Raw genomic sequence first — 25,662 nt, 5'->3', positions numbered from 1 at the left:
AATTGAAGTGGGCAGGCATGGTGGCGCAGCGGTAGAGTTGCTGCCTCACAGCACCGGATACCCGGGTTCGATCCTGACTACAGGTGCTGTCTGTACGGAGAGGTTGGAAAGGATTGTTTTCTCTGGAACTCCAGGGGTTAAGCCGAGAATTGATATAAGTATATCAAATTTATGAGAGGCATAGATCAGGATGGAAATGTCAAGACTAGAGGACACAGCTTTAAGGTGAGAGGGACAAAGGTTAAAGGCAATGTGTGGGGCAGGTTTTTTGATGCTGAGGGTGGTGGATGCCTGGAACGCGCTGCCAGGGGTATTGGTGGAGGCAGATACGATAGTGGTATTTAAGAGGCTTTTAGACAAGCAGACGGATATGGAGGTATATGGATCACGTGAGATTAGTTCTACTGGTACCATATTCAGCATGGACATTGTGGGCTGAAGTGCCTGTTCCCGTGCTGCACTGTTCTATTCTTTGTGGGTTGGTCGCTGAAATGGATCATTGTAAAACTCCAATCCCATTTGCCTTGGGTGTGACTCTCGTCCTGAAGTTTGTATTTTTACTCTTGTTACATGCGGGACAGAGAGACATTGGCAGTGTGTTGGTTTGCCAGTGGCAAGATTAGCTACAAGTGGTAATAATATTTAATTAATGGACCTACGTTCTTCAACTTCATCCTGAAAGTTACTTTGCGGTAATTTTCTGGATTTCCCATTTCTGTTTTGTGTTACCAATTGCATGGTGGTGCCGTGGTAGTGTTGCTGCCTCACTGCGCAAAAACCCTAGGTTCGATCCTGACCTTGGGCGCTGTCTGTGTACAGTTTGCACTCTCTCAGTGACCCCATGGGTTTTCTCCGGGTGCTCCGGTTTCCTCCCACATTCCAAAGACATGCAAGTTTGTAGCTTAATTGGCTTCTGTAAATTGTAAATTGTCCCTAGTGTGTAGGATAGTGGTGGAGAAATGGTTTTGGCTCGAAACGTTGCCTATTTCCTTTGCTCCATAGATGCTGCTGCACCCGCTGAGTTTCTCCAGCACTTTTGTCTACCTGTAGGATAGTGGTAGTGTATAGGTTGATCGCTGGTTAGCATGGTCTCATTGGGCCGAAGGGCCTGTCCCTACACTATCTTATACCATATGTCAGTCAGCACGGAAACAGGGCTTTTACCCATTCTACCAAGATGCCCTACACCTGCCCACATTTGGCCCATGTCCCTCTAAACCTTTCCTATCAATGTACATGTCCACATGTCTTTTACATGCTGTGATATTACTTGCCTCAACTACCTCCTCTGGCAGCTTGTTCTATATACACACAACTCTCCATGTGAAAAAGTTGCCCCTCAGGTTTCTATTAAATCCTTCCCCTCTCACCTTAAATCTATGCCCTCCTGTTCTTGATTCCTCTACTCTGGGTAAAAGACTCCCTGCATTCACTATCTATTGCCCCCCCATTATTTTATAAAACCCCCTCATCCTCCTGCGCTCCCAGGAAAAGAATGAAAGCAGATTTCATGTCAAAGAGAGAATAAATAGCTGGATTACAGGAAGTAAGAGGTAGTGGGATGGCTCTGCAAGGAGCTAGTATGACCCCAATGGGCTGAATGGTCTCCTGTATCCTACTTGGAGGCTACGTCTGCAACTGGCATGCAAAGTTTTAGAAAAGTCCCATATTATAATCCAAGTGGCGCAGTGGTAAAGCTGCTGCTCACAGCGCCAGAGACCCGGGATCGATCCTGAACTCGGGTGCTGTCCGTCAGGATTTTTCACGTTCTCCCTGTTTGTTCGCTCGTGTGTCAGACGATGTGGCTCGCTGTTGGCTTCTGTGGTCTTCCAACATGTTGACAGAATTGTTGCCCGACGCATCACAAAGTGCATGGCGTCGTCACTTCCAGGGATCACCACGAGGAGGATTCTGTCATGATCACTCTGACCACGTGGGTTTCCTCCGGGTGCTCTGTTTTCCTCCCACATCCCAAAGACGTGCAAGTTTGTAGGTTAATTGGCTCCCTGTATATTGTCCCTAGTGCTTAGGGAGTGGACAGTGGGATAACGGGTGATCGATGGTTAGCATAGAAACATGGAAAATAGGTGCAGGATTAGGCCATTCAGCCCTTCAAGCCAGCACCACCATGCAATATAATAATGGCTGGTCATCCAAAATCAGTACCCCGTTCCTGCTTTCTCCCCATATCCCTTGATTCCGATAGTCTTAGGAGCTAAATCTAACTCTCTAGTTAGACATCGGGTCAAGTGGTCACCTTCTGTTAGAATGTTACAGTTGTACAAGACAATTGGAGTACTGTGTTGTTTTTGACACTTGCTCTAGGAAGATGTCATTAATGTGGAAAGAGTGCAGAGAAGATTGATGAGGATGTTGCCGGGACTTGAAGGTCGGAGCTAAAGGGAGAGGTTGGGCAGGCGAGGACTTTATTCCTTGGAGCGCAGGAGGATGAGGGTAATCTTCTAGAGGTGTGTAAGATCATGAGTGGAAGAGGTGGGGTGAATGCACAGAGCCTTTTACCCAGAGTAGGGGGACACAGGAACTAGAGGGCACAGGTTTGGGATGAGAGGAAAAATATTTGATATGAATGTGAGGGGAACTTCTTCACACAGTGGGTGGAGAGTATATGGAACAAGTTGCCAGAGGAAGTAGTTGAGACGGGTATTATAAGAGCATAGATAGACACAAAATGCTGGAGTAACTCAGTGGGTCAGGCAGCATCTCTGGAGAAAATAAACAGGTGACGTTTTGGGTTAAGCCCCTACATCAGACCTTATGCAGACTTTAAAGGCACTTGGACAGGTACATGGGTAGGGAATGTTTAGAGGGATCTGGGCCAAACGCAGGGAAATGGGACTAGTTTCGATGGGACCTCTTGGTTGGCATGGACAAGTTGGGCCATGGGACCTGTCAACAGACCCTATGTGATCTGTCATGATGATTAACAGTGCTTCCGTGAGAAGACTTTCTAAAGTCACGCTGGTGTAATTTTCGGACGTGTTTTCCCACCCACAGACCCATCGGGAGTGAAGAAGCTGCGGCTGTATCCGCTGGGGCCGACGGCGGTGGTCCTGAGCTGGGGCAGACCTTACTCCGTGGTCTTCCGAAAGTACCTTGTGGAGATGTACCACCACGACCCAAAGAACCAGAAGTCTAAGTGGAGAACCATTCAAGATATTCCATTCACAAGTGCCTTATCAACCTCCATGGTAACTCGGCAAGTCTGGGCAGGGGGTGATTATTATGGGATGGGCGACGTTGCCTTCCTTGATGATTGTGTCTATCATATGGACGTGTGCCTGTGTTAAATGGGTGTGGATGTGTACAGGCCGTTTGCAGAAGATTTGCATTCCACTGCAGAAAATGCTTGGGTCTGAAGAAGTGTCTCGACCTGAAACGTCACCCATTCCTTCTCTCCAGAGATGCTGCCCGTCCCGCAGAGTTACTCCAGCTTTTTGTGTCTATCTTCGATGGGAGAATTGAACCCAGTCTATCCACATCGACCCATTCACTCGGGAACACTGGAGTAACTCCGCGGGTCAGGCAGCATCTCTGGAGAACATGGGTCGGCAACATTTGGAGTCAGGACCCTCTTAGTTTAGTGTAGTTTAGGGGTGGGGGGGGGGGGGGGGGTGGTTTGGTTGTTACCTAAAATTGGAGAATTCAACATTCATACCGCTGGGGTGTAAGCTGCCCAAATGAAACATGAGATGCTGTTCTTCCAGTTTCTGTGTGGCCTCACTCTGACAGTGGTGGAGGCCCAGGACAGAAAGGTCAGTGATGGGATGGGGAGTTGAAATGGTTAGTAACCGAGAGATCCAGCAGGCCTTGGGCAGCTTTGGGCTGTTTCGCCCATTCTATTTAACGAAATCACTTTGTTCACAGTTCATGGCAAAATGAACCAGTGTGTTCTTTATGTGAACAGTGGATAGTAAGTGAGGAGGATTTTTTTCATTGAAGTATTTTCTAAGTAAATGTTAACCGTTGCCTTGAGGAAGAAAAATAACAGCCTATAAATAGTTGGTTCTGCTGCATAAACGGCACTGCTTAGATCTTGGTCACGGCTCCTGAAGGCCTGCTGGTCGCAGGGTTTACTGAGCATCAATGCAAGTTTAGTGATACAGCACAGAAACAGGCCCTTCGGCCCACCGGGTCCAAACTGACTAGCAATCTCCGCACACTGACACTACCCTACACATACTTTGCAATTATACCAAGCCAATTAACCTACAAGCCTGTACATCTTTGGAGTGTGGGAGGAAACTGATCTCGGAGAAAAGCCACGAAGGTCACGTAGGAAACGTACAAACTCCGCGCAGACAAGCGCCCGTAGTCAGGATCGTACCCGGGTCTCTGGCACTGCACGGCTGTAGCTCTATAGCTGCACCACCGTGCTGCCAGTGCAATGCAGGCTTAGTTCGTGAATCTGCCACAGAAGATGCGAGCCATGATGTGCCTCTGAGCAGGCTGTGTAGAGAAAAGACCCCCTTCCTTCCTGCATTTCAACATTGCAGCAGGGAATCCCTGTATGTTTACGGTTTGGTTTATCATTGCCATATGTAACGATGTACAGAGAAGAACTTGCTTCGTGTGTGTGTCCCCCCCCCCCCCCCCCCTTTCCCACAGTCAGTCTGAAGAAGAGTCACGATCCGAGCACCACCTATTCTCCAGAGATGCTGCCTGACCCGCACAGTTACTCCAGCATTTTGTGTCTATCTTTGGTATAAACCAGCATCTGCAGTTCCTTTTTATTACATGTTTTTAAGCTATTCAATCAGATCAGATAATCCCATACATTAATACAATCAACTACAATAGGTAGAGCAAAGGGGGAAGATACAGAGTGCAGAATATAGTTCTCAGCTTTGTAGAGAGAAAGTCCAATGTCCGCAATGGGGTAGAGGTGAATCGGACAGTGCCCTAGCTTATGGAGGGAGTATTCAGAAGCCTGATAGCAGAGGGGAAGAAGCTGTTCCTGAGTCTGGTGGTGCTTTGCATTGAAGCTTCTGTACCTTCTGCCGGACGGGAGCGGGGGGAAATGACCGAGGTGGGAGTTTAACACTCTGACACGCGCCAGCTTGAGATTGCGGTGTAGCCGTGGTCTCCCGGTTCTCGGTGACGTGCTGCTGTGTTTGGTTGCCAGATGGTGACGGAGCTACAACCCGCCTCTCGCTACGAGTTCCGCGTGACCATGGTGTCGTGGGGAGAACCGGAACACAGCTGCTGTGACAGAACCGTGACCAGCTACGTAACAGGTAGGCACATCACCATCGCAGGCAGCATTGGGGACCTGGGGTGGAGGGCACTGCTCCGAGGAGTCCCGTACAACCTGTTTCTCTCGCGGTTCACAGACCCGCCAGGCACTTTTTCTCGGGCTGGAGGAGTCTGTGTTCCACGTCTAGATGGAGTGTGTGAAAGTTGCAGCCACTGTTCCAATACCTAAAGGGGCTGCTCCTTGCCTTTACACCCACCAACCTCATCTTTGGAGACCCTGTGCGTAGGGGAGAGGGTAGGGCTGACGTCCTGGTTGGCTTGCTCCTAGGCCAAGCTGGCCATCCGCGAGTCACGACGCCAGGCGGAAGAGGGCTCTGCCCAAGCCGGCTGCCTGCCCCTTTTGTGGGGTTATGTCCGTGCCCGGGTGGTACGGGAGAGGGGCTACGCACTATACACAGGCATCCTGGGGGAATGCTGGGCTCCACGCGGGGTGGAATGCATCCTCGACAAGGATTGTAATATAGTTTAAGTGTAACTTTTGGGAATATTTGTTTAGATAATTGGGTTGGCTTTGTTTGCTATTGTTTTGCATTTTTATTACAATAATGGATTACATTTATTTTGGTTTAAAAAGAAACAGGTAGCACTGCCGTATGCACTCACCCATAACCAGGGCTGATGTAACTCAATGAATGAATTAGGTATCTCTGTTTGCATTATGCAGCTATAAATAAGTATATCACCATTTTTAGACACAAAAAGCTGGAGTAACTCAGCGGGTCAGGCAGCGTCTCTGGAGAAAAGGAGTAGGTGACGTTTCGGGTCGAGACCCTGCCTCAGACTGAGAGTCAAGGGGAAAGGGAAACTAGAGGTATGAAAAGATACAAAGAACAAATGATTGAAAGGTATGGAAAGAGCAAGTCGAAACTAGCACCGATGATCTAGGCAAGGTGGAGCCCACAATGGTCCATTGTTGGCTGTGGGAAAAGTTGATAATGATGGGATACGAACAGTGAAAGTGAGCAGGACGACAGTGGAACTAGTCGGGCAGTGACCCCTCTTCAGACTGGGAGTCGGGGGAGGCCCTTCCGTAGAACATTACAGCACAGGATTCCTCCATTCTCTGCATATCCACGTGCCTGTCTAAAAGCCTCTTAAACACCACTGTCATTTCACCACGTTTTGCAGTCGTGACAACATTGTGGTAAATCTTCTCTGCACTCAGTGCAGCTTGATCAAAGTTGTCTGGGGGAGTACTCTGCCTGTTACACCAGCAGCACGGCTTAGCACTGATAGAAAATCCATGAAAATCAGAGCACAGACAATTTACAGCTGGGTCGAAGCCAGAGCCGCCTGGCTCAATCATGAGCCAAGATCCAGCTGGTTTACTGATATCAGGTGCCCCCTAGTGACGATGATGCAAGGAACTGCAGAGGCTGGCATCTTGAGAATAACACAAAGTGCTGGAGGAACTCAATGGGGCACAGAATCTTCAGCCCAACTTGTCCAAGCCGAGCAAGATGCCCCATCTATGCTAGTCCCACCTGCCCACATTTGGTCCAAATCCCTCTAAAACGTTCCTATCCATGAACCTGTCCAAATGTCTTTTAAATGTTGTTGTTGGTCAGCCAGCATCGATGCTGTACTGTTCTATGTGGAGGGGATGGGCAGGTTGGGATCCTTCTTCAGACTGATGGTGTAGGGGGGCAAGGGGAGGGGGGAGAAGAAAGCTGGAAAAGAGAGGTCGGGGCAAAGCCTGGCAAGTGATAGCTAGAGAGTTTCTTCTCCCACCTCCCCCTACAATCACAAGGGTTCTGACCCGAAACGTCACCTCTCCTGTTCTCCACAGATGCCGCCAGAGCCGGTGAGTTACCCCAACACTAAAGGGCCTGTCCCACTTTCACGACCTAATTCAAGACCTTTTTTACTCGTGGACATTTTTCATCAGGCTAGAAAAAAACGCCCCGACCTACTTGATGCCACGAGTACGTACGACTAGCATCACGGCCTGCTACGACCTACCTACGATCTCGTGACGACCATGCTGCGAGTATGAGTCAAGGGCAAACTCGGCAGAGGTCGTGAAAGTGGGACAGGCCCTTTAGTGTCCTTTTACAGCAGAGTCGCTTGGTTTTGGTGAGCTTTTGTGATGGAGGTTTAAATGGAACAGCGTGAGGCCATTGGGATAACGTCATTCACTGCCTCCCCGTTTACAACATTCTGTCCTACTCTCCGATCACCACAGCCCCGCTCGCTCCAGAGATCACCTGGCTGGAGTATTCCAAGGACGTTCTGTCGGTCAGCTGGAGGTACGGCCATGCCACAACTGGGACATCAGACTCAACGCTCCCGTACTGGCTGGTGATGGCAGTCGGACGCAGGATCATCAAGAAAAGCGTGAGTTGAAATTCACTGACGCATGGTGAAAGCAAGTTAGAACTTAGAGCATTTACAAGATGGCGCCCAACACGGGCGACTATTTGCGTGCGAGCCGCAGAAGCAGATCTACAATCTCATATTACAACCGCTCCAAACTCTTAAACCTCTACCCCCCACAGCAACGTTTCTTACTTTAACTATGATCTTCTTAACCTCCTCCCGGTCTTTGCTGGCTTTACCTTGCACTAAACATTGCTCCCTTATCATGTATCTATGCAAATGGGTCGATTGTAGTCATGTATTGTCTTTCTGCAGACTGGTTAGCACACAACGAAAAAGCTTTTCACTGTACCTCGGTATACGTGACAATAAACAAAACGAAAATTTTTAATGAGTTATAGAAGTTAGAAGTTATAATATAGTACCAAACACGATGCCAAGACCATCACTTATCTACTTGCATATAATCCATATCCTTCCATTCCTGACCATATGCCTACCAAAAGTTTTTTAAATGCCACTAACACTTCAACCACCATAAAAACCTGCCCAGCTTATATCCTTTAAAATGTGCCACTCTCACCTTAAAGTTATGCTGCTCTAGAATTTGATTTTTCCATCCTGTTAAAAAGGTGCTGAATGTCTACCCTATCTATGCCTCTCATAATTGTATATACTTCTGTCAGCTTCCTCTGCAATCTCCAACATAGAAACATAGACAATAGGTGCAGGAGGAGGCCATTTGGCCCTTCGAGCCAGCACCGCCATTCATCTGGCTGATCATCCACAATCTGTAACCCGTGAGTGCCTGCCTTCTCTCCATATCCCGTGATCCCGCTAGCCCCTAGAGCTCTATCTAACTCTCTTTTAAAATCATCCAGCGAATTGGTCTCCACTGCCTTCTGTGGCAGAGAATTCCACAGATTCACAACTCTCTGGGTTTTCCATGGACAACAATCCAAGTCTGTCCAACCTCTCCCTGTAGCTGATACCCCCCCAATCTAATCATCATTCTGGTAAACCTCCTCTGCATCATCGCCAAAGCCACCACATCCTTCCTGTAATGGGGCGACCAGAACTTCACACACTGCTCTAAATGCGGCCGAACCAAAGTCCTCTCCAGCTGCATCGTGACTTCCTGACTCTTGTAGTCAATGCCCCGACCAATAAAATCAAGAATGCCATACACCTTCTTTACCACTCTGTCCACATGTGTTGCCACTTTCAGGGAGCTATGAACTTAGACCTCAAGATAGATAGATAGATAGATATAATTTGGGTTGTCAGCAGCAGTACAATAATAAAGAACACACAATAAAACTGTAACACAAACATCCACCACAGCATTCATCACTGTGGTGGAAGGCACAAACATTTGGCCAGTCCTCCTCCATTTCCCCCCCGTGTACAGGACCAGAGTCCAGTCAGTCCAGGATCGGCTCTTCCTCACCGGCGGTCGAGATTTAAAGTCCCCGCCGCAGCCAGAAGCACCGTAGACTGCAGGGCCGGCGGTCGAAGCTCCCCTCCAGGGGTGATGGTAAGTCCATGCCGGCCCCGCGGTAGAAGTTGGCCGCGGGCCGGCAGTGATGGCTTCTTCTTCCCCCGGGTCCCCCACGAGGGATCCCTGGGTAGACGCCGCACCAGCTGGAGCTCTGCAGACCGCGGCTTCAGGCTGCGACTTCAGGCTGCCGGCTGCCCCGGGCCAGCGAAACGGAGCGCTCCCCTCCAGCGAGCCCCAGCGAGGGCTCACCCGCTCCACGCCGAGAGTCCACGCTGCGCCCGCCGCTGAAGCCCCGGGCGTGTCTCCGGGAAAGGCCGCGTCGATCCTTGATGTTAGGCCACGAGGGAGGCGACCTGGAAAAAGTCGCCTCTCCATGGAGGAGGCGACCGAAGCGGTTTCCCCCTTACCCCCCCACACACCACCCCCCACACAAAACACACGAAGAAACACAAAATACACACTTTAAAACATACTATAAAAAAAAAAAAAAAAAGCTGGAAAAACTGACGCGCTGCTGACATGGCTGCACACAGAGGAGCGCCCCCTACCGACTGTACATCAATGCTGTTAAGATCCCTCTGTACATCAATGCTGTTAAGGGTCACACCATTAATTGTATATTTACCCTATGTATTTGACCTCCAAAAGTGCAACAGTGCTCAGATTAAACTCCATCTGCCATTTCTCTGCCCATTTCCGTAGTTGATCTGTACTTTGACAGCCTTCTTCACAGTCACTGACCCCAGCAATCTTGGTGTTAACTGCAAACTCAGTGACCGACCCGCCTGATCATAAGCGCACCCTTTCATTCAGTGCCGAAGCCAAAGCTGATGTGCTTATTGAGTGTGTTGTCCACTGCAGGTGCCGCACAGTGTCATGACCACTCTGCTCCGACTGCCTCCTGGGGACATTTACAACATCACTGTGGTGGCCTACACAGAAGGCAGCAGTAACGCCTCTGCACCACGAATCATTCAGCTCCGTGAGTGATTCTTCTGTTTCCATTGCTCTCTATCCTTTGTCCTCAGAGCGTTAAATTCGGGGGAAAAAGGAGTAACTCAGCGGGTCAGGCAGCATCTCTGGAGGACATGGATGGGTGACGCTTGAAGAAAGATCTCAACCCAAAACATCACCTATCCATGTTCTCCAGAGAAGCTGCCTGACCTGCTGAGTTACTCCAGCACTTTGTGCTTTTTTGTTTGTAAACCAGCATCTGCAGTTCCTTGCGTCACCTTTTTTCCCTTAAATTATTTGAAGATGCAAGAGGTGCAGATGCTGGAATCATGATCAACACGCAGAGTGCTGGAGAAGCTCAGCTGGTCATGCAGCATCTGCTGAAGAAGTTGTCACAACCCGAAAAGCATCTGTCCATTCCCTCCGCAGATGCTGCCTGACCCGCTGAGTTCTTCCAGCGCTTTGTGTTTTGATTAAAACCTGTGCGTTGTTTTGCCTCCAAATGCTCGAAAACCACATCGACCTTTAGTGAAGTTGTAGTTTGGAGTAAATTATTATTATTAATGGTTTATATAGATCAGCCATCAATGAATGGCGAAGAGGACTTGATGGGCCGAATGACCGAATTCTTCTCCTAAAACCTATGAGCGTGAATGTTATTAGACATTATTGGACACATGATGTGTTGAAAACACAACAACCATTTAATGGCAGTGTCTGCTTCTGTTCTGCTTTACAGCCTTTGTATAAATTTAGGAAATATTGGAGACGAGATCGCATTGACTAGTAAACTGAAAGTATTATCCATTAGTCTGCTATTTTTGGTTTTAGTATCTTGCAGTGTACTAGTCTGACATGGAATGAAGTTACAGATTGTAATGAAGAGCAGACTGTTCCCAACTTGTTTTACTTCAAGTAGGTGTGACTCAAATAGAAAACACCAAAACTGCCTGTGATTCACACAAGTGGTGCATTGAGACCAGGTCAGAGATCCAATGATTTAGAGTCATAGAGCATGGACACAGGCCCTTTGGTCCAACTTGCCCACGCCGACTAATCCAGTGTGCCTCATCTACACTGTTCCCACCTGCCCATGTTCGGCCCATATCCCTCTAACCCTCCCCTGTCCTTGTACCTGTCCAAATGCCTTTTCAATGCTGTTATATTATCTGTTTAAGAAGGAACTGCAGATGCTGGAAAATCGAAGGTACACAAAAATGCTGGAGAAACTCAGCTGCTGCACCCGCTGAGTTTCTCCAGCATTTTTGTGTACCTGTTATATTATCTGCCTCAACTACCTCCTCTGGCAGCTCGTTCCATATACCCACTGCCCTCGGTGTGGAAAAAGCTGCCACCTCGGATCCTTATTAAATTTTTCCTCTCTCAACTTAAACCCAAGTCCCCTGGTTCTTGATTCCCCTACTCTGGGTAAAAGACTCTGTCCATTCACCCTGTCTATTCCCCTCTTGATTTAATACACCTCTCTCTATAAGATCACCTCTCAGCCTCCTACGTGCAATGTAATAGACTTTGCACACATGGTGCGTTGGCGGCCACTTGTCAAGTTGCGCTATCTCCAGCACCATTCATTCGGGTCAGCCACTGTGTAGATGGCACCCTGTACACACAGATTTTGTTTTAATCTCGGCCACGATCAAATAAAGAATTAGGAACTGAATAGTGACAGGAACTCAAAATTGCTGGGGAAACTCAGCGGGTGCCTTCTTGAGTTTGTGTTTGGAACTACCTTCTTGAGTTTGTGTTTGGGTTTACCGTTGTTGCGTAGAAGTTTTAGTTTTGGTTCAAAACAACGGTGCAGCAGGTGGAGCCGCTGCCTCACAGCGCCAAAGGCCCGGGTTCGATCCTGACCGTTGTTAGTTTTCGAGACACAGCACGGAAACAGGCCCTTCGGCCCACTGGGTCCGGGCCGACCAGCGATCCTCGCACATTAATACGATCCTACACCCACTAGGGCCCATTTTTGCATTTAGCAAGCCAATTAACCTACAGACCTGTATGTCTTTGGAATGTGGGAGGAAACCGAAGATCTCGGAGAAAATCCACGCAGGTCACGGGGAGAACATACAAACTCCGTACAGACAGCACCTGTAGTCGGAATGTAACCCAGGTCTCCGGCACTGCATTCGATGTAATGCCCCTATCCCACTTGGGTAACCTGAACGGAAATCTCTGGAGACTTTGCGCCCCACCCAAGGTTTCCGTGCGGTTCCCGGAGGTTGCAGGTGGTTGCCGGAGGTTGCCGGAGGTTGCAGGTAGGGAGACTGACAAAAACCTCCGGGAACAGCACGGAAACCTTGGGTGGGGCACAAAGTCTCCAGAGGTTTCCGTTCAGGTTTCCTAAGTGGGACAGGGGCATTAGGCAGCAACTCTCCCGCTGCGCCACCATGAATGCCCTCTGGTGTTGTCTGTGTGGAGTTTGCATGTTCTCCCCATGACCACATGGGCTTTCTCCAGGTGCTACGGTTTCCTCCCACATCCCAAAGCCATGCAGGTTTGTATGTTAATTGGCCCTCGGTAAATGTGTAGGGAGTGGATGCGAAAATGAGATAACATAGAACTAGCGTGAATGGGCGATCGATGGTCGGCGTGGGACGAAGGGCCCGTTTCCATGCTGTAACTCCAAACTAGTATTAATTGATCTGATTGGATAGCATGCAGCCCAAAGCTTTTCGCTGTACCTCAGCAAGCATGACAATAATAAGCCTAAACTGTTGATTCTTGTGCTTTCTTGGTCCACAGAGCCTGCTTCACCCAAGTCGCTCTTCACTGTGAACAGAACGCGGTCATCGGTGACACTGCTGTGGGTGGAGGAAGGAGTCACGGACCATTACAAGGTCATTTGTAGACAGGTTGGATCACGCAAGGAAGGAGAGGTTGGTCATACACACTCCTCACTCTCATGGCAATTAGCGCAGGACATTGGAGCCAATAGTCACTGACTCGCCACAGAAAGGTTTAGGTTTGGAGGGGAAAGGGCCAAACGCAAGGAAGTGGGACTGGTGTAGCTGGGGACATGTTTGTCGGGCGTGGGCAAGTTGGGCCAAAAGGGCCTGTTTCCACGCTGTATGACTCAATGATTTACAAAATCTTTAGATCTGTGTTACGATTTCGATAGCAAGCACAAGGAAAAGCCATTACCATTGAATGAAGGATTTTAGATGGCACTTGCATTTATTCAAACTGTTGAGTAATCGCCTGTTACTTCCTCTTTTGTTTCTTTATATAACTTTGCAAGATTGCAAGTTGAAGTTTAGAGGCTGGCGATAGTTTGTACAATAGCTGGGAAGTTGGCCCCTAGTTCAATTACTCTGAAGTCCAGTTAAACCGCCATGAGTCAGTTGGGGTATCAGTCTGTGAAGAGCATCGGTAGCAAGTAGGTAACGTGACTTTAATAATATCCTCATGTTTTTGCTTTGGTCTGATGAAGGGAATTTGCCTCATTGTCGTATAAACAGTAGTTTGATTGTGACCTTTACTGCAGTTTGATTAATTGAATGACTAGCTATTCTGTGAAGCAGGGCAGCTATATAATGGCGAGCTTTAATTGTAGTTGTGGACAGTTCGGCAAAATTATTATAAATACGATACAATAGAACTTTATTTATCCCAGGAGGGAAATTGATCTGCCAACAGTCAGTAAAAACAAAAGACACATGAACCATGAATTTTGTTTTTGTTTTTATATATTTTTTATTTCGAACAGAATAAAAGAATAAAAAGTAAGTGTGAAACAGCATACAAAAAACAAAACAAGAATATTTATAAAGTGTCATAAACAATATCTATAAATAAATGAAATCGTATGTGTCCAAAAAGGAGCAGGAAGAAGACAAAGCTTATTAATTCCCACCCCTTATTCAACTGCTTATAATTATCTTATACAAATTTAGCAGCTATATGTACACCATATGTACACCAGCAGTTATATGTACACCAAATTATTTACATTTATGCACTAATCAAATATTTACAAAGACATACAAAAATTAAAGTGACGAGTGGAAAGGATTGGGGATGTGCAAAGATTGGAGGGGGGGGGGGGGGGGGGGGGGAGGGGGGGGGAGGGGGGGGGAGGAGGATGGGTCAGGCAGTATCTCTGGAGAACATGGACAGGTGACGTTTCAGGTCGGGACACTTTAGATTGGGGTCCCGAGCCAAAATGTCAAAATTATCCTAAATGTTGATATTACCACAGCATCTAATTCAGTTGGTGTGAGAGTGAGTTTCAAGCTCAGAGACTGAATTGATCATTTTCTATGGAGGGATACAAGATTTGAAAGGAGGGATAAGAGATAAAGAAAATCAAGATTCCATTCCATCACGGGATGGATGTGGAAGCTTTGGAAAGGAGAGGGTGCAGAGGAGGGTTACCAGAATGATAGAAGCAAGGAGACTGAAGAAAGGTTTCCACCTGAAATGTCACCGATCCATGTTCTCGGGGATGCTGCCTGACCTGCTGAGTTACTCCAGCACTTTGTGTTTTTTGTAAACCAGGATCTGCAGTTCCTTGCAATAACAGAAAGCATAATGTTGTATTCAGCATCCAATGTAACTTTTTTACCAGAAGGATTACTGGATTCGAGAATATTTGCTACAAGGAGAGTTTGGAAAGATTTGGATTGTTTTCTCTGGAACTCCTGGGGTTAAGCAGAGAATTGATATGTATATAAAATAATGAGAGGCATAGATAGGGTAGACAGTCAGACCATTTACCCCAGAATGGAAATGTCAAGACTAGAGGACACAGCTTTAAGGTGAGACTGGCAAAGTTTAATGGAAATGTGTGGGGCAGGTTTTTTGATGCTGAGGGTAGTGCGTGCCTGGGATCGCGCTGCCAGGGGGGGTGGTGCGTGCCTGGGATCGCGCTGCCAGGAGGGGTGGTGGGGGCCGATACGATAGTGGTATTTAAGAGGCTTTTAGACCAGCAGACGGATATGGAGGGATATGGATCATGTGAGATTAGTTCTCCTGGCACCATATTCAGCATGGACATTGTGGGCTGAAGTGCCTGTTCCCATGCTGCACTGTTCTATTCTTGGTGGGTTGGTCGCTGGAATGGATCATTGTAAAACTCCAATCCCATTTGCCTTGGGTGTGACTCTCGTCCTGAAGTCTGTATTTTTAATCTTGTTACATGCGGGACAAAGAGACATTGCTCCGCCAGTGGTAAGATTAGCTCTAAGTGGTAATAATATTTAATTAACGGGCCTACATTCTTCAACTTCATCCTGAAAGTTACTTCACGGTAATTTTCTGGATTTCTCTGTGTTGTGTTACCAATTGCTCATGGCACCATGGTAGTGTTGCTGCCTCACAGCGTCAAAGACCCAGGTTCAATCCTGACCTCGGCGCTCTCTGTGAGTGGAGTTTGCACGCTCTCCCAGTGACCGCGTGGGTTTCCTCCGGGTGCTTCGGTTTCCTCCCACTTCCCAAAGACGTGAGGGTTGATTGTAAATTGCCCCTAGGGAGTGGATGAGAAAGTGGGATAAGATAGAACTAGTGTGAACGGGTGATCGATGGTCGGCGTGGACTCGGTGGGTCAAAGGGCCTGATTCTGTGCTGCATCTCTGAAACTGAGACTAAAGACTGGAAGCTGAGCTGATCACTGGTAGTCTCTTCAAGGCAGCTCATCTTTCCTGTCTGACATTGGCCCGCTGACATTAGGAGGCCACCACTAAAATAAAGCATTTGGAAATGTTGATTGCATGAAGAGCAATTCACTGTCAGCTGTTAGAAATCGAGGAGGCAGGCGAATACTGACTTTTATAGACAACCATGATTCCATTGTCTGGAGTGTCAGGGGGTGAGAGGAGACCCGATAGAAGTATATAAAACTATATGAGGTATAGATACGGTAGACAGTCAGAACCTTTTTCCAAGGTGGAAATGTCCAACACTAGAGGGCGCAGCTATAAGGTGAGCGGGGAAAGTTGAATGGAGATGTGTGGACACAATGGGTCAAGAGCCTGTTTCCACACTGTACCTCTACACTAAATTAAACTAAGATAAAATGAACTAAACTGCTGCACCACAATGCTGAGAATTAAAGTCTGCAGTAATGTAAAATGAAGTCTAAATTGTACAAAGTTTGAAGTCCACTTTATCTTCCCAGAAAGAAGAGGCCACTGTGTACACCCCTGTTGTCACGCTCTCTAATCTTATACCATCGACTTCGTACAACTGTAGTGTGACCAGCGTCAGCTACGAACACTACAGCCCTCCAGTTTTCATCACCGTCTCCACAGGTACAAATTATTATTATTTTTGGTCAATTCGTCCCTTTCCACCCAAACCATCCCGTCCCCGGGTACTTTCTCTTGCACCCGCAGGAAATGCTACACTTGTCGCTTTACCTCCCCCCTCGACTCCATCCAAGGACCCAAGTAGTCTTTCCATGTGAGGCAGAGGTTCACCTGCACCTCCTCCAACCTCATCTATTGCATCCGCTGCTCTAGGTGTCAACTGCTCTATATCGGTGAGACCAAACGCAGGCTTGGCGATCGCTTTGCCCAACTCCTCCGTTCAGTTCACAATAACCAACCTGATCTCCCGGTGGCCCAGCACTTCAACTCCCCCACCCATTCCGAATCCGACCTCCTCCATGGCCAGAGTGAGTCCCACCGCAAATTGGAGGAGCAGCACCTCATATTTTGCTTGAGTAGTTTTCACCCCAGCGGTATGAACATTGACTTCTGCAATTTCAGGTAGTCCTTGCTTTTTCCCTCATTTCCCTCCCCTTCCCAGCTCTCCCACAGCCTACTGTCTCCACCTCTTCCTTTCTTTTTCCTGCCGCCCCTCCCTCCCTCCCCCCCCCCCCCCCATCCCCTAATCGCGACATCAGTCTGAAGAAGGGTCTCGACCCGAAACGTCGCCTATTCCCTCGCTCCATAGATTCTGCCTCACCCGATGAGTTTCTCCAGCATTTTTGTCTACCTTCGATTTTCCAGCATCTGTAGTTCTTTCTTAAAAATTATTTCTTAAGTTGTACTTTTCATTCAGTGTTTGCGCTGAGATGGCTTTGGTCACAACTCTGGGAACTATCGGGCAATAGTAGCTCCTATTGCAGATCTGTAGCACAATGGATAGTGTGTTGGACTTCCACTGATGCACACCAAGTAATTCGAAGGTTGTGGGTTCGAGCCCCACCGGAGTCGGTGTTTTGATGGCACTCGCAGCAACATTATGCAAAGAGTTCAAATGACTGATGACGTCACCTAAGTTTGGGAATCAAACCATCTAGGCCGTTATCTGAAAGGATTAATTTGTACACTAGAATACGGAAAGTGATGCTAATTCTTCTCCCAGAGTGTCCTTGTCGGTGTTACTGTTCGGGTAGAATGTGGCAGCTACTGAAAACAGGCGGCACAGTGGTGCAGCAGTAGAGTTACTGCATCACAATGCCAGGGACCCGGCTTGATCCTGCCCACGGGTGCTGTCTGTATGGAGTTTGTACGTTCTCCCTGTGATTTGCGTGAGTTTTCTCCGAATGCTTCAGTTTCCTCCCACACTCCAAAGATGTACAGGTTTGTAGGTTAATTGGCTTGGTATAAATGTAAAATTGTCCCTGGTGTGTGTAGGATAGTGTTCATGTGCGGGGATCGCTGGTCGGTGGGCTGAAGGGCCGGTGTCCGGGCTGTATCTCCAAATTAAACTAACCTAAACTAAACGTCCAGTTGCAGAGGTCAACTCGAACATGGTGGTGATCTCGGCCTTGGCGATTCTGAGCATCCTGCTGATAGGACTGTTGTTGGCCACGCTCTTCATCTTACGACGTAAACACTTACAACATGCCAGGTACGTAGATATCTGCTCTACACACTCAATGGCTACATCTGGGCCTCTGCTCGCTGGAGTTCAGAAAGATGAGGGGGGACCTTATTGAAACTTATTGAATAGTGAAAGGCCTGGATAGAGTGGATGTGTAAAGGATGTTTCCATTAATGGGGAGAGTCTAGGACCAGAATTAAAGGACATTCCATTAGGAAGGAGACGAGAAGGAATTTCTTTAGTCAGAGGGAGGTGAATCTGTGGAATTCTTTGCCGCAGAAGGCTGTGGAGGCCAAGTCAATGGATATTTTTAAGGCAGAGATAGATAGATTCTTGACCAGTACGGGTGTCAGGGGATCATGGGGAGAAGGCAGGGGAATGGGGTAAGGAGGGAGAGATAGACCAGCCATGATTGAAAGGTAGAGTAGACTTGATGGGCCTGGTTCTGCTCCTATCAGTAACGAACTTGTGAACCTGGGCGGGCGGAATTGCTGAGGCTGTTTCTTAATGTTTTACAGGAATTGCGGAGCGGGAATATTTGTCAACTTTGCCACCCTGGATCGAGACGGGAAGTTGCCCTTTAACTGGTATGTCGAAAGGGGAAATGAAACTTTCTGTCGCAGTGAAAAGTGGCCGGTTGTAATTCTCTGCTTAAACTTTCCAACACAAGTTGAATTTGAGCCTGGGAAGTTATAATTCCCAGTGGAGCACGCTGACCATGGCGGGAGTTTGGGTGTTGCTTGTTACCTTAGAGCAAGGAAATAACTCGCTCTGTCTGAAAATGTTACTGAAGTTGGCCTTGAACAGCTTGCACCATCATTGTGAGATCCCAAAAGGGAAGTCAGCTATGTGGTTGCAGTAACGTTTCTTTTAGTTTAGAGTCATGCAGCACGGAAACAGATCTGTGGCCCACCAAGAATTCAAGAGGCCTTTTACATTAATCCTACACTCTCGTGACATTTTATTCTCTGGACATTGTGAATAACTCTGCCCAGATTAGAAACATTGAAAATAGGTGCAGGAGTAGGCTATTCTGCCCTTCCAGCCAGCACCGCCATTCAATATGATCATGGCTGATCATCCACAATCAGTACCCCGTTCCTGCTTTCTCCCCATATCCCTTGATTCCGTTAGCCCCAAGAGCTAAATCTAACTCTCTCTTGAAAACGTCCAGTGAATTGGCCTCCACTGCCTTCTGTGGCAGAGAATTCCACAGATTCACAACTCTCTGGATGAAAAAGTTTATCTTAGATTCTACTGCCCAACTGCACATTGGGGGCACCTTACAAAGGGCCGCTTAACCTACCAGCCTTGAGGGTCTGTGGGATTTGGGAGGAAACCAGAGCACCCGGAGGAAACCCACGCGATCCCAGGGTGAATATGCAAACTCCACACAAATCCGGAAGTCAGGATTGAACTGGGGTCTCTGGAGCAGAGGCACGGTTCTACGGCATGTACCCACTTTGCTGTCCAGACAAGCTTGCTGTCCCAGTCAAAGACAGACACAAAGTGCAGGAGTAACTCAGCGGGTCAGGCAGCATCTCTGGAGAACGTGGACAGGGGACGTTTAAAGTCGGGACCCTTCTTCAGACTGATTGTGGCGGGCGGGGGTGGGGGGGGCGATGGAAGAGAGCAAGGGGCAGGACAAAGTCTAGTGAGTAAAAGGTAGACTCAAAGTACCTCAGCGGGTCAGGCAGCATCAGTGGAGAAAGAGGATGGGTGAGGTTTTGTGCCAGGACGCTTCTTCAGACCGAAAGTGGAGGGGAGGGAACTGGAAGTAAGAAATGGCCAGAACATTGTTGGACAAAGACTAGAGATGAAAAGACAAGGCGTGTGAGGCAATAATTGATGAGTTGTGAATTGTGGAGGCAGAGAAAGGAATACCGGTGGATGGGGGGCTGGGGGGTGGGGACGACATGGGTGTGAGTGCAGATGGGGCACAGGGAGCAGTCGTTGGATCCTCTACTTTCACCTCAGCTTTTGCATTCCTCTCAGAATTGCATTTCCGATAGTCCCGTGAAAAGGTTGACGTTGATTATTTTGTTTATATCATAAAACTATCACCGTGCAACACTTGGTGTGCTTGAGTTTTACTGAAGTTATGGTCGTGCCAAAGTCAAAACAGCTAGACGGTGCAAACGGCGAAACTTTGCAACATCCAGAACTACCTGTAAATACAGACGTTTGCCTCACGCCGCCTTGTGGATCTATTTTTGATGCTTCAGAAATTATTCCAACTTTCCAGTTTCAAGCACCACCATTGTTCCGAGCTCTTTCAATCTTGGGAGAGCAGGACCTCCTCCCTTTGAGTGTGCGAATGGCCAATCCCACTGTTGATTGAACATCCCGCAACAGGCTTGCTTCTTCAATCGATTGCACAAAGATCGGGACAGCTGATGATTAACAGGGGATTTTTGCTTCCCTGGGAATACTCAGCATTGATAGCGTTGGGGGTCATTTGGAACGGGGGAGATTAATTTCAGGAGAAACGTCCAGGCACCCCGCTGGGTGAGAGGTCCCTCATTATGTTGGATGCTTTCCCAAGGCATTGTCAAGTGTGGCTGAAGGACTGTGTGCATGTGTGTGTGCATGGGTGTGTGCATGGGTGTGGTTAGTTTATTGTCACGTGAAAAGCTTTTGTTGCGTGCTAACCAGTCAGCGGAAAGACTGTACATGATTACATTCGAGCCATTCACAGTGAACAGGTACAGGATAAAGGGAATAATGCAAGATAAAGCCAGTGAAGTCTGATCAAAGATAGTGCGAAGGTCACCAATGAGGTAGATAGCAGCTCAGCACTGCTCTCTAGTCGTGGTAGGATGGTTCAGTTGCCTGATAACAGCTGGGAAGAAACTGTCTCTGAACGTGGTGATGTGTATTTTCACACTTTTATACTTTTTGCTGGTTGGGAGAGGGGAGAAGAGGGAGTAGCCAGGGTGTGATTATGCTGCTGGCCTTGCCGAGGCAGCGTGAGGTATCTGGAAGGGAGGTTGGTTTGTGTGTGTTTCTTGTGTGTGTGTATGTCAGGCAGCTAGTCTGTGTGATGGACTGGGCTGCACCCACAACTCTGCGATTTCTTCCTGTCTTGGGCAGAGCTGTTCCCAATCCAAACAGTGATCAGTGTATGAAGAAGGGTCTCCACCCAAAACGTCACCTATCCCTACTCTCCAGAGATGCTGCCTGTCCCACTCAGTTACTCCAGCACTTTGTGTCTATCCAAACTGTGATTAGTCCGCATAAGATGCCATCTATCTGTAGAAATTAAAGGCACGTAATATCCTTAACCTCCTGAAGAAATAGAGGCATTAGAATCAAGAACTATAGGGCATAGTTTGAAGTGAGTGTGGAATATTTAATAGTAACCTGGCAGCAACTTTTTCACACGGGTGTACGGAACAAGCTGCCAGAGGAGGTAGTTGTGGCAGGGACTGTAACAACATCTAGAAGACACTGGGACAGGTAGATGGATAGGAAAGGTTTAGAGGCATGTGGGCCAAATGCAGGCAGGTGGGACTAGCGTGGATGGGGCATCCTGGTCAACATGGGCGAGTTGGGCCGAAGGACCTGTTTCCGTGCTGTGTGGCTCCCTGACTCTACGCGGTGGTACAAGCAACAGCAATGCAGCCGCTCCGCTCCAGTGATCCCTGTTCAACCCCCACCTCTGGTGCTGTCTGTGTGGAGTTTTCCAGGCGCTTCAGTTCCCTCCCACGTCCAAACAATAGGCAGGTTGGCCTCTGTATAGTGGCCCATGTTTGCAGGTGAGTGCCAGAAACTGAGAGGGGGGTTCATGGGAATATGATGGGGTGGGGAGGATTAAATGGGTGCCTGATGGTCCTCTGTTTCCTTGCTGTATCTCTCGGACACACTCAGACTCTCTGTGTGTTAACGACACAGGGTAGATGATATCTGACCATGCGTTACCACCAAGATGAGTTCCCCTAGTCGTGAAGTCCTCTAAGTACCTCTTGATGTGCTGAATATTGAATCAAACTTGCACCACCTCTTGCTCATCCACTTAATGCCAACAAGATGCAAAGTTCAACCACAATTTAAAGGACATCATCTTCCTTTGTCCTTGAGTGAAGTGCAGTTACTCAAGTTGCATCGGAAATGTCCTCGTTCTTCAGGGAACGGGGATTCCCCTCCGCCACCATAGATGAAGCTCACACCAGGGTCTCATCCATACCCCGTAACACTGCTCTCTCTCCCCATCCCCGCACACGCAACAAGGGCAGAGTCCCTCTGGTCCTCACCTTTCACCCCACCAGCCGGCAAATACAACACATAATCCTCCGCCATTTCCGCCACCTCCAACGTGACCCCACCACTCGCCACATCTTCCCATCTCCCCCTATGTCTGCCTTCCGCAAAGACCGCTCCCTCCGCAACTCCCTCGTCAATTCTTCCCTCCCCTCCTGCACCACCCCCTCCCCGGGCACTTTCCGTTGCAACCGCAAGAAATGCAACACCTGTCCCTTCACCTCCCCCCTCGACTCCATTCAAGGTCCCAAGCAGTCGTTTCAGGTGCGACAAAGGTTCACCTGTATCTCCTCCAACCTCATCTACTGCATCCGCTGCTCTAGATGTCAGCTGATTTACATCGGTGAGACCGAGCGTAGGTTGGGCGATCGTTTCGCCGAACACCTCCGCTCAGTCCGCAATAACCTACCTGACCTCCCGGTGGCTCAGCACTTCAACTCCCCCTCCCATTCCCAATCCGACCTCTCTGTCCTGGGTCTCCTCCATTGCCAGAGTGAGCAACAGCGGAAATTGGAGGAACAGCACCTCATATTCCGTCTGGGGACCTTGCGTCCTTATGGCATTAACATTGAATTCTCCCAATTTGGCTAGCCCTTGCTGTCTCCTCCCCTTCCTTAACCCTCTAGCTGTCTCCTCCCACCCTCCCATCCGCCCGCCCTCGGGCCCCTCCTCTTCCTCCCCTTTTCCTTCTTTCTTTCCCCCCCCCCCCATCAGTCTGAAGAAGGGTTTCGGCCCGAAACGTCGCCTATTTCCTTTGCTCCATAGATGCTGCTGCACCCGCTGAGTTTCCCCAGCACTTTTGTGTACCTTCGATATTCCAGCATCTGCAGTTCCTTCTTGAACACTCAAGTTGGAGCTTGTTTTTGTGTTTAAACACTAGAATGAATAACATTTTTATTGTCACCCCCCCCTTTCCCCTTCTCCTTCCACTCCCCCCCTACCCCCCCCCCCCCCCCCCCCCGTCCCCTGTCTCCGTCCCCTAGTTTCCTCTGCCTTTTCTCTCCTCCTCTCCTTCTCACACCTTTGTGTCTCCTTGTCACCTCCAGTCTTTGCCACTTACTCCACCCATCTGCCAATTTAACCCCTCACTTGTATCCACCTATCACTTGTCCCGTCCGCACCTCTATTTTCCGGCTTTCCTCCCACCCGGACCTGACCCGAAACATCACCAGTCCATTCCCCGCACAGATGTTGACACAAGGAACTGCAGATGCAAAAAAAGACACAAAGTGCTGGAGTAACTCAGCGGGTCAGGCAGCATGGATAAGCGACGTTTTGGGTTGGGACCCTCCTGCAGATTTATTGTTGTGGGGGTGGGGAGCAAGCTGGAAGACAGGTGAGGCCGGGAAGTGATAGGTGGATACTGGTGGTGGGAGCGTTGATAGGTAGATGAAAGGCCAGATGACGAACAGCCAAACAGTGTGGCATAAGGGGGTGGCACAGTGGGACAGTGGTAGAGTTGCTGCCTTACAATGCCAGGGACCCGGGTTCGATCCTTACTACGGGCGCTGTCTTTACGGAGTTTGTACGTTCTCCCTGTGACCGTGTGGGTGTTTCTGGGTGCTCCGGTTTGCTCCCACACTCCAAAGACATTCAGGTTTGAGGGCTAATGTTCCTGTACATTGTCCCTTGGGTGTAGGATAGTGCAAGTGGACCGGGTGATCGCTGGTTGCCGCGGGCTCAAGGGCCTGTTTCCGTGCTGCATCTCTAAAGTCTAAAGGATCGAAGTGGTGAAAATTGGGAAGACAGAAGAAGGGGGCGGGATGGTGGAGAAATGGGCGTGAATCCAGGTGGTGCACAAGGATGGGGCGGGGGGGGGAAGGATAATGGGGTCATTTGTCCACCGATGCTGCCCGACCCTCCAGCTCTCTGTATATCTTCTTGCATCGGGCTGTCATTGTGCTAAGTCGATCTGAGCAAGGGGGACAAGACCCGGGAAGAGGAAACCCCATCAGTCAGATGAAGTGTTTGCGCTCGGGCAGGTCGCAGAGAGAGACGCTCGATTCTAAATACATGATGATGCAGCTTTTCAGAAACCGTTTCCCTGGCAATTTCCACACGTCAGATAGGATTATACAGAGAAGCTGTCCGGTGCTTCAGTGTGAGACGTGTACGAGGTAGTAAAACGCAGCGTGAGGTGAAATAAAGTAAATAATTTTCTGTTTGCCCGTGTGACTGAAACTATTAATTGTATTAACGTTTTTGTGCTTTACCGTATATCCCATTTCTCATTGTGTCTCTCTATGAGCTGTGCAGCATGTTGTGTTATTACACAGTCTCCATGCTGTGAATCTAACTATGCCTATAATACGCTGCTCTCTCTGTTATTAATCTAAATCCACACCCTGTCCACATGTCTGTGTTGCATTTTCTCAGGCGTAGAAGTATTTTTGCTGTTCTTGCACTGCTCCCGTCATGCTTTTGGACGGACTATCTTTTGGCCTTTGGTATTAATCCTTGGTAAGTGTATTTTAACAGTTCTCCTACCTACTCTCTCCCCCCTCCCCCCGAGGCATTTTAAAGCTCCTTCACAATTTGTCCACAACACATCCACAGCAGTACAAGTGTATATGTGTCGGGAGGCCTATTGGCTACAAAATGGGGGAGAGATCCTAAAAGTATTTGTATTTATAGCAATGTGTGTGTGTGTTTGCCCACTGAACATGGAACGTAGAACAGTACAGCACAGGAACAGGCCCTTCGGCCCACCATTTCCGTGCCAAACATGATGCCAACTTAAACTAATCTCATCTGCGTGCACGTGATCCATATCCCCCCACATTCCCTGCATATCCATGTGCCTATCCAAAAGCCTCTTAAACACCACTATCGTATCTGACTCCACCGCCGCCCCTGGCAGCACGTTCCAGGCCCCCAACACCCTTTGTGTAGCAGAAAATATTTTGCACATCTTCGTTAAAATTTCCTCCTCTCACCTTAAAGCCGTGCCTGCCTGCCCTTGACATTTCCACCCTGGCGGGAAAAGGTTCTGACTGTCTACCCTGTCAAGGCCTCTCATCATTTTTTAAATACTGCTATCAGGTCTTCCCGCAACCCCCGGCGTTCCAGAGAAAACAATCCAAGCCTGTCCAACCTCTCCCTGTGGCTCATATCCCATAATCCAGGCAGATGTTCGGATGGCCACAAGAAGCAGCACAGAAGAAGCTGCCCATGATATTTCCTACGTCCAGTTCTGTCAGACGTCTCCCGTCGAGAGGCCTGCAGTGTTGCTTCAAGAAAAGCTCATTTGGTCTGGGGTCCAGAAGCCTAAGCAAAGATATCCATTGTAAGGGGAGTGGAAATGGAAGAGAGGGGGCTGAGGGATTCCGGGTGAGAATTCCAGAGCCGGAAGAACATAGAACATAGCACAGGAACAGGCCCTTTAGTCCACAATGTCCATGCCAAACTTGATGCCAATTTAAACTAATCTCCTCAGCCTGCACTTGATCCATATCCCTCCATTCCCTGTGTATTCACGTGCCTATCTAAAAGCCTCTTAAACACCACTGTCATATCTGCCCCCAGCACCACCCCTGGCAGCACATTCCAGCAACCCACCACGCTTT

At 48.6% G+C, this 25,662-nt stretch overlaps 1 protein-coding gene across 3 annotated transcripts in view; it reads left to right on the top strand.

The window, feature by feature from the left end:
- The window catches only part of ptpro (protein tyrosine phosphatase receptor type O), a 131,872-nt gene that overhangs the window by 76,539 nt on the left and 29,671 nt on the right, over nucleotides 1–25,662 (top strand). For 2 of the 3 annotated variants that reach the window (XM_033039539.1, XM_033039538.1), the window contains exons 10-17: nucleotides 3,016–3,209; nucleotides 5,144–5,255; nucleotides 7,460–7,611; nucleotides 9,956–10,076; nucleotides 12,809–12,942; nucleotides 16,182–16,314; nucleotides 17,743–17,863; nucleotides 18,355–18,423. In XM_033039539.1, the coding sequence (XP_032895430.1) occupies nucleotides 3,016–3,209; nucleotides 5,144–5,255; nucleotides 7,460–7,611; nucleotides 9,956–10,076; nucleotides 12,809–12,942; nucleotides 16,182–16,314; nucleotides 17,743–17,863; nucleotides 18,355–18,423 (1,036 nt within the window). Of the gene's footprint in view, nucleotides 1–3,015; nucleotides 3,210–5,143; nucleotides 5,256–7,459; nucleotides 7,612–9,955; nucleotides 10,077–12,808; nucleotides 12,943–16,181; nucleotides 16,315–17,742; nucleotides 17,864–18,354; nucleotides 18,424–24,472; nucleotides 24,557–25,662 lie in introns of all 3 variants that reach the window. The other variant, XM_033039537.1, reaches the window with a different exon arrangement.

This window comes from Amblyraja radiata, chromosome 21 (assembly GCF_010909765.2).
Source record: "Amblyraja radiata isolate CabotCenter1 chromosome 21, sAmbRad1.1.pri, whole genome shotgun sequence".
Lineage (NCBI taxonomy): Eukaryota > Metazoa > Chordata > Chondrichthyes > Rajiformes > Rajidae > Amblyraja > Amblyraja radiata.
This window is presented reverse-complemented; position numbering and strand designations above follow the sequence as displayed.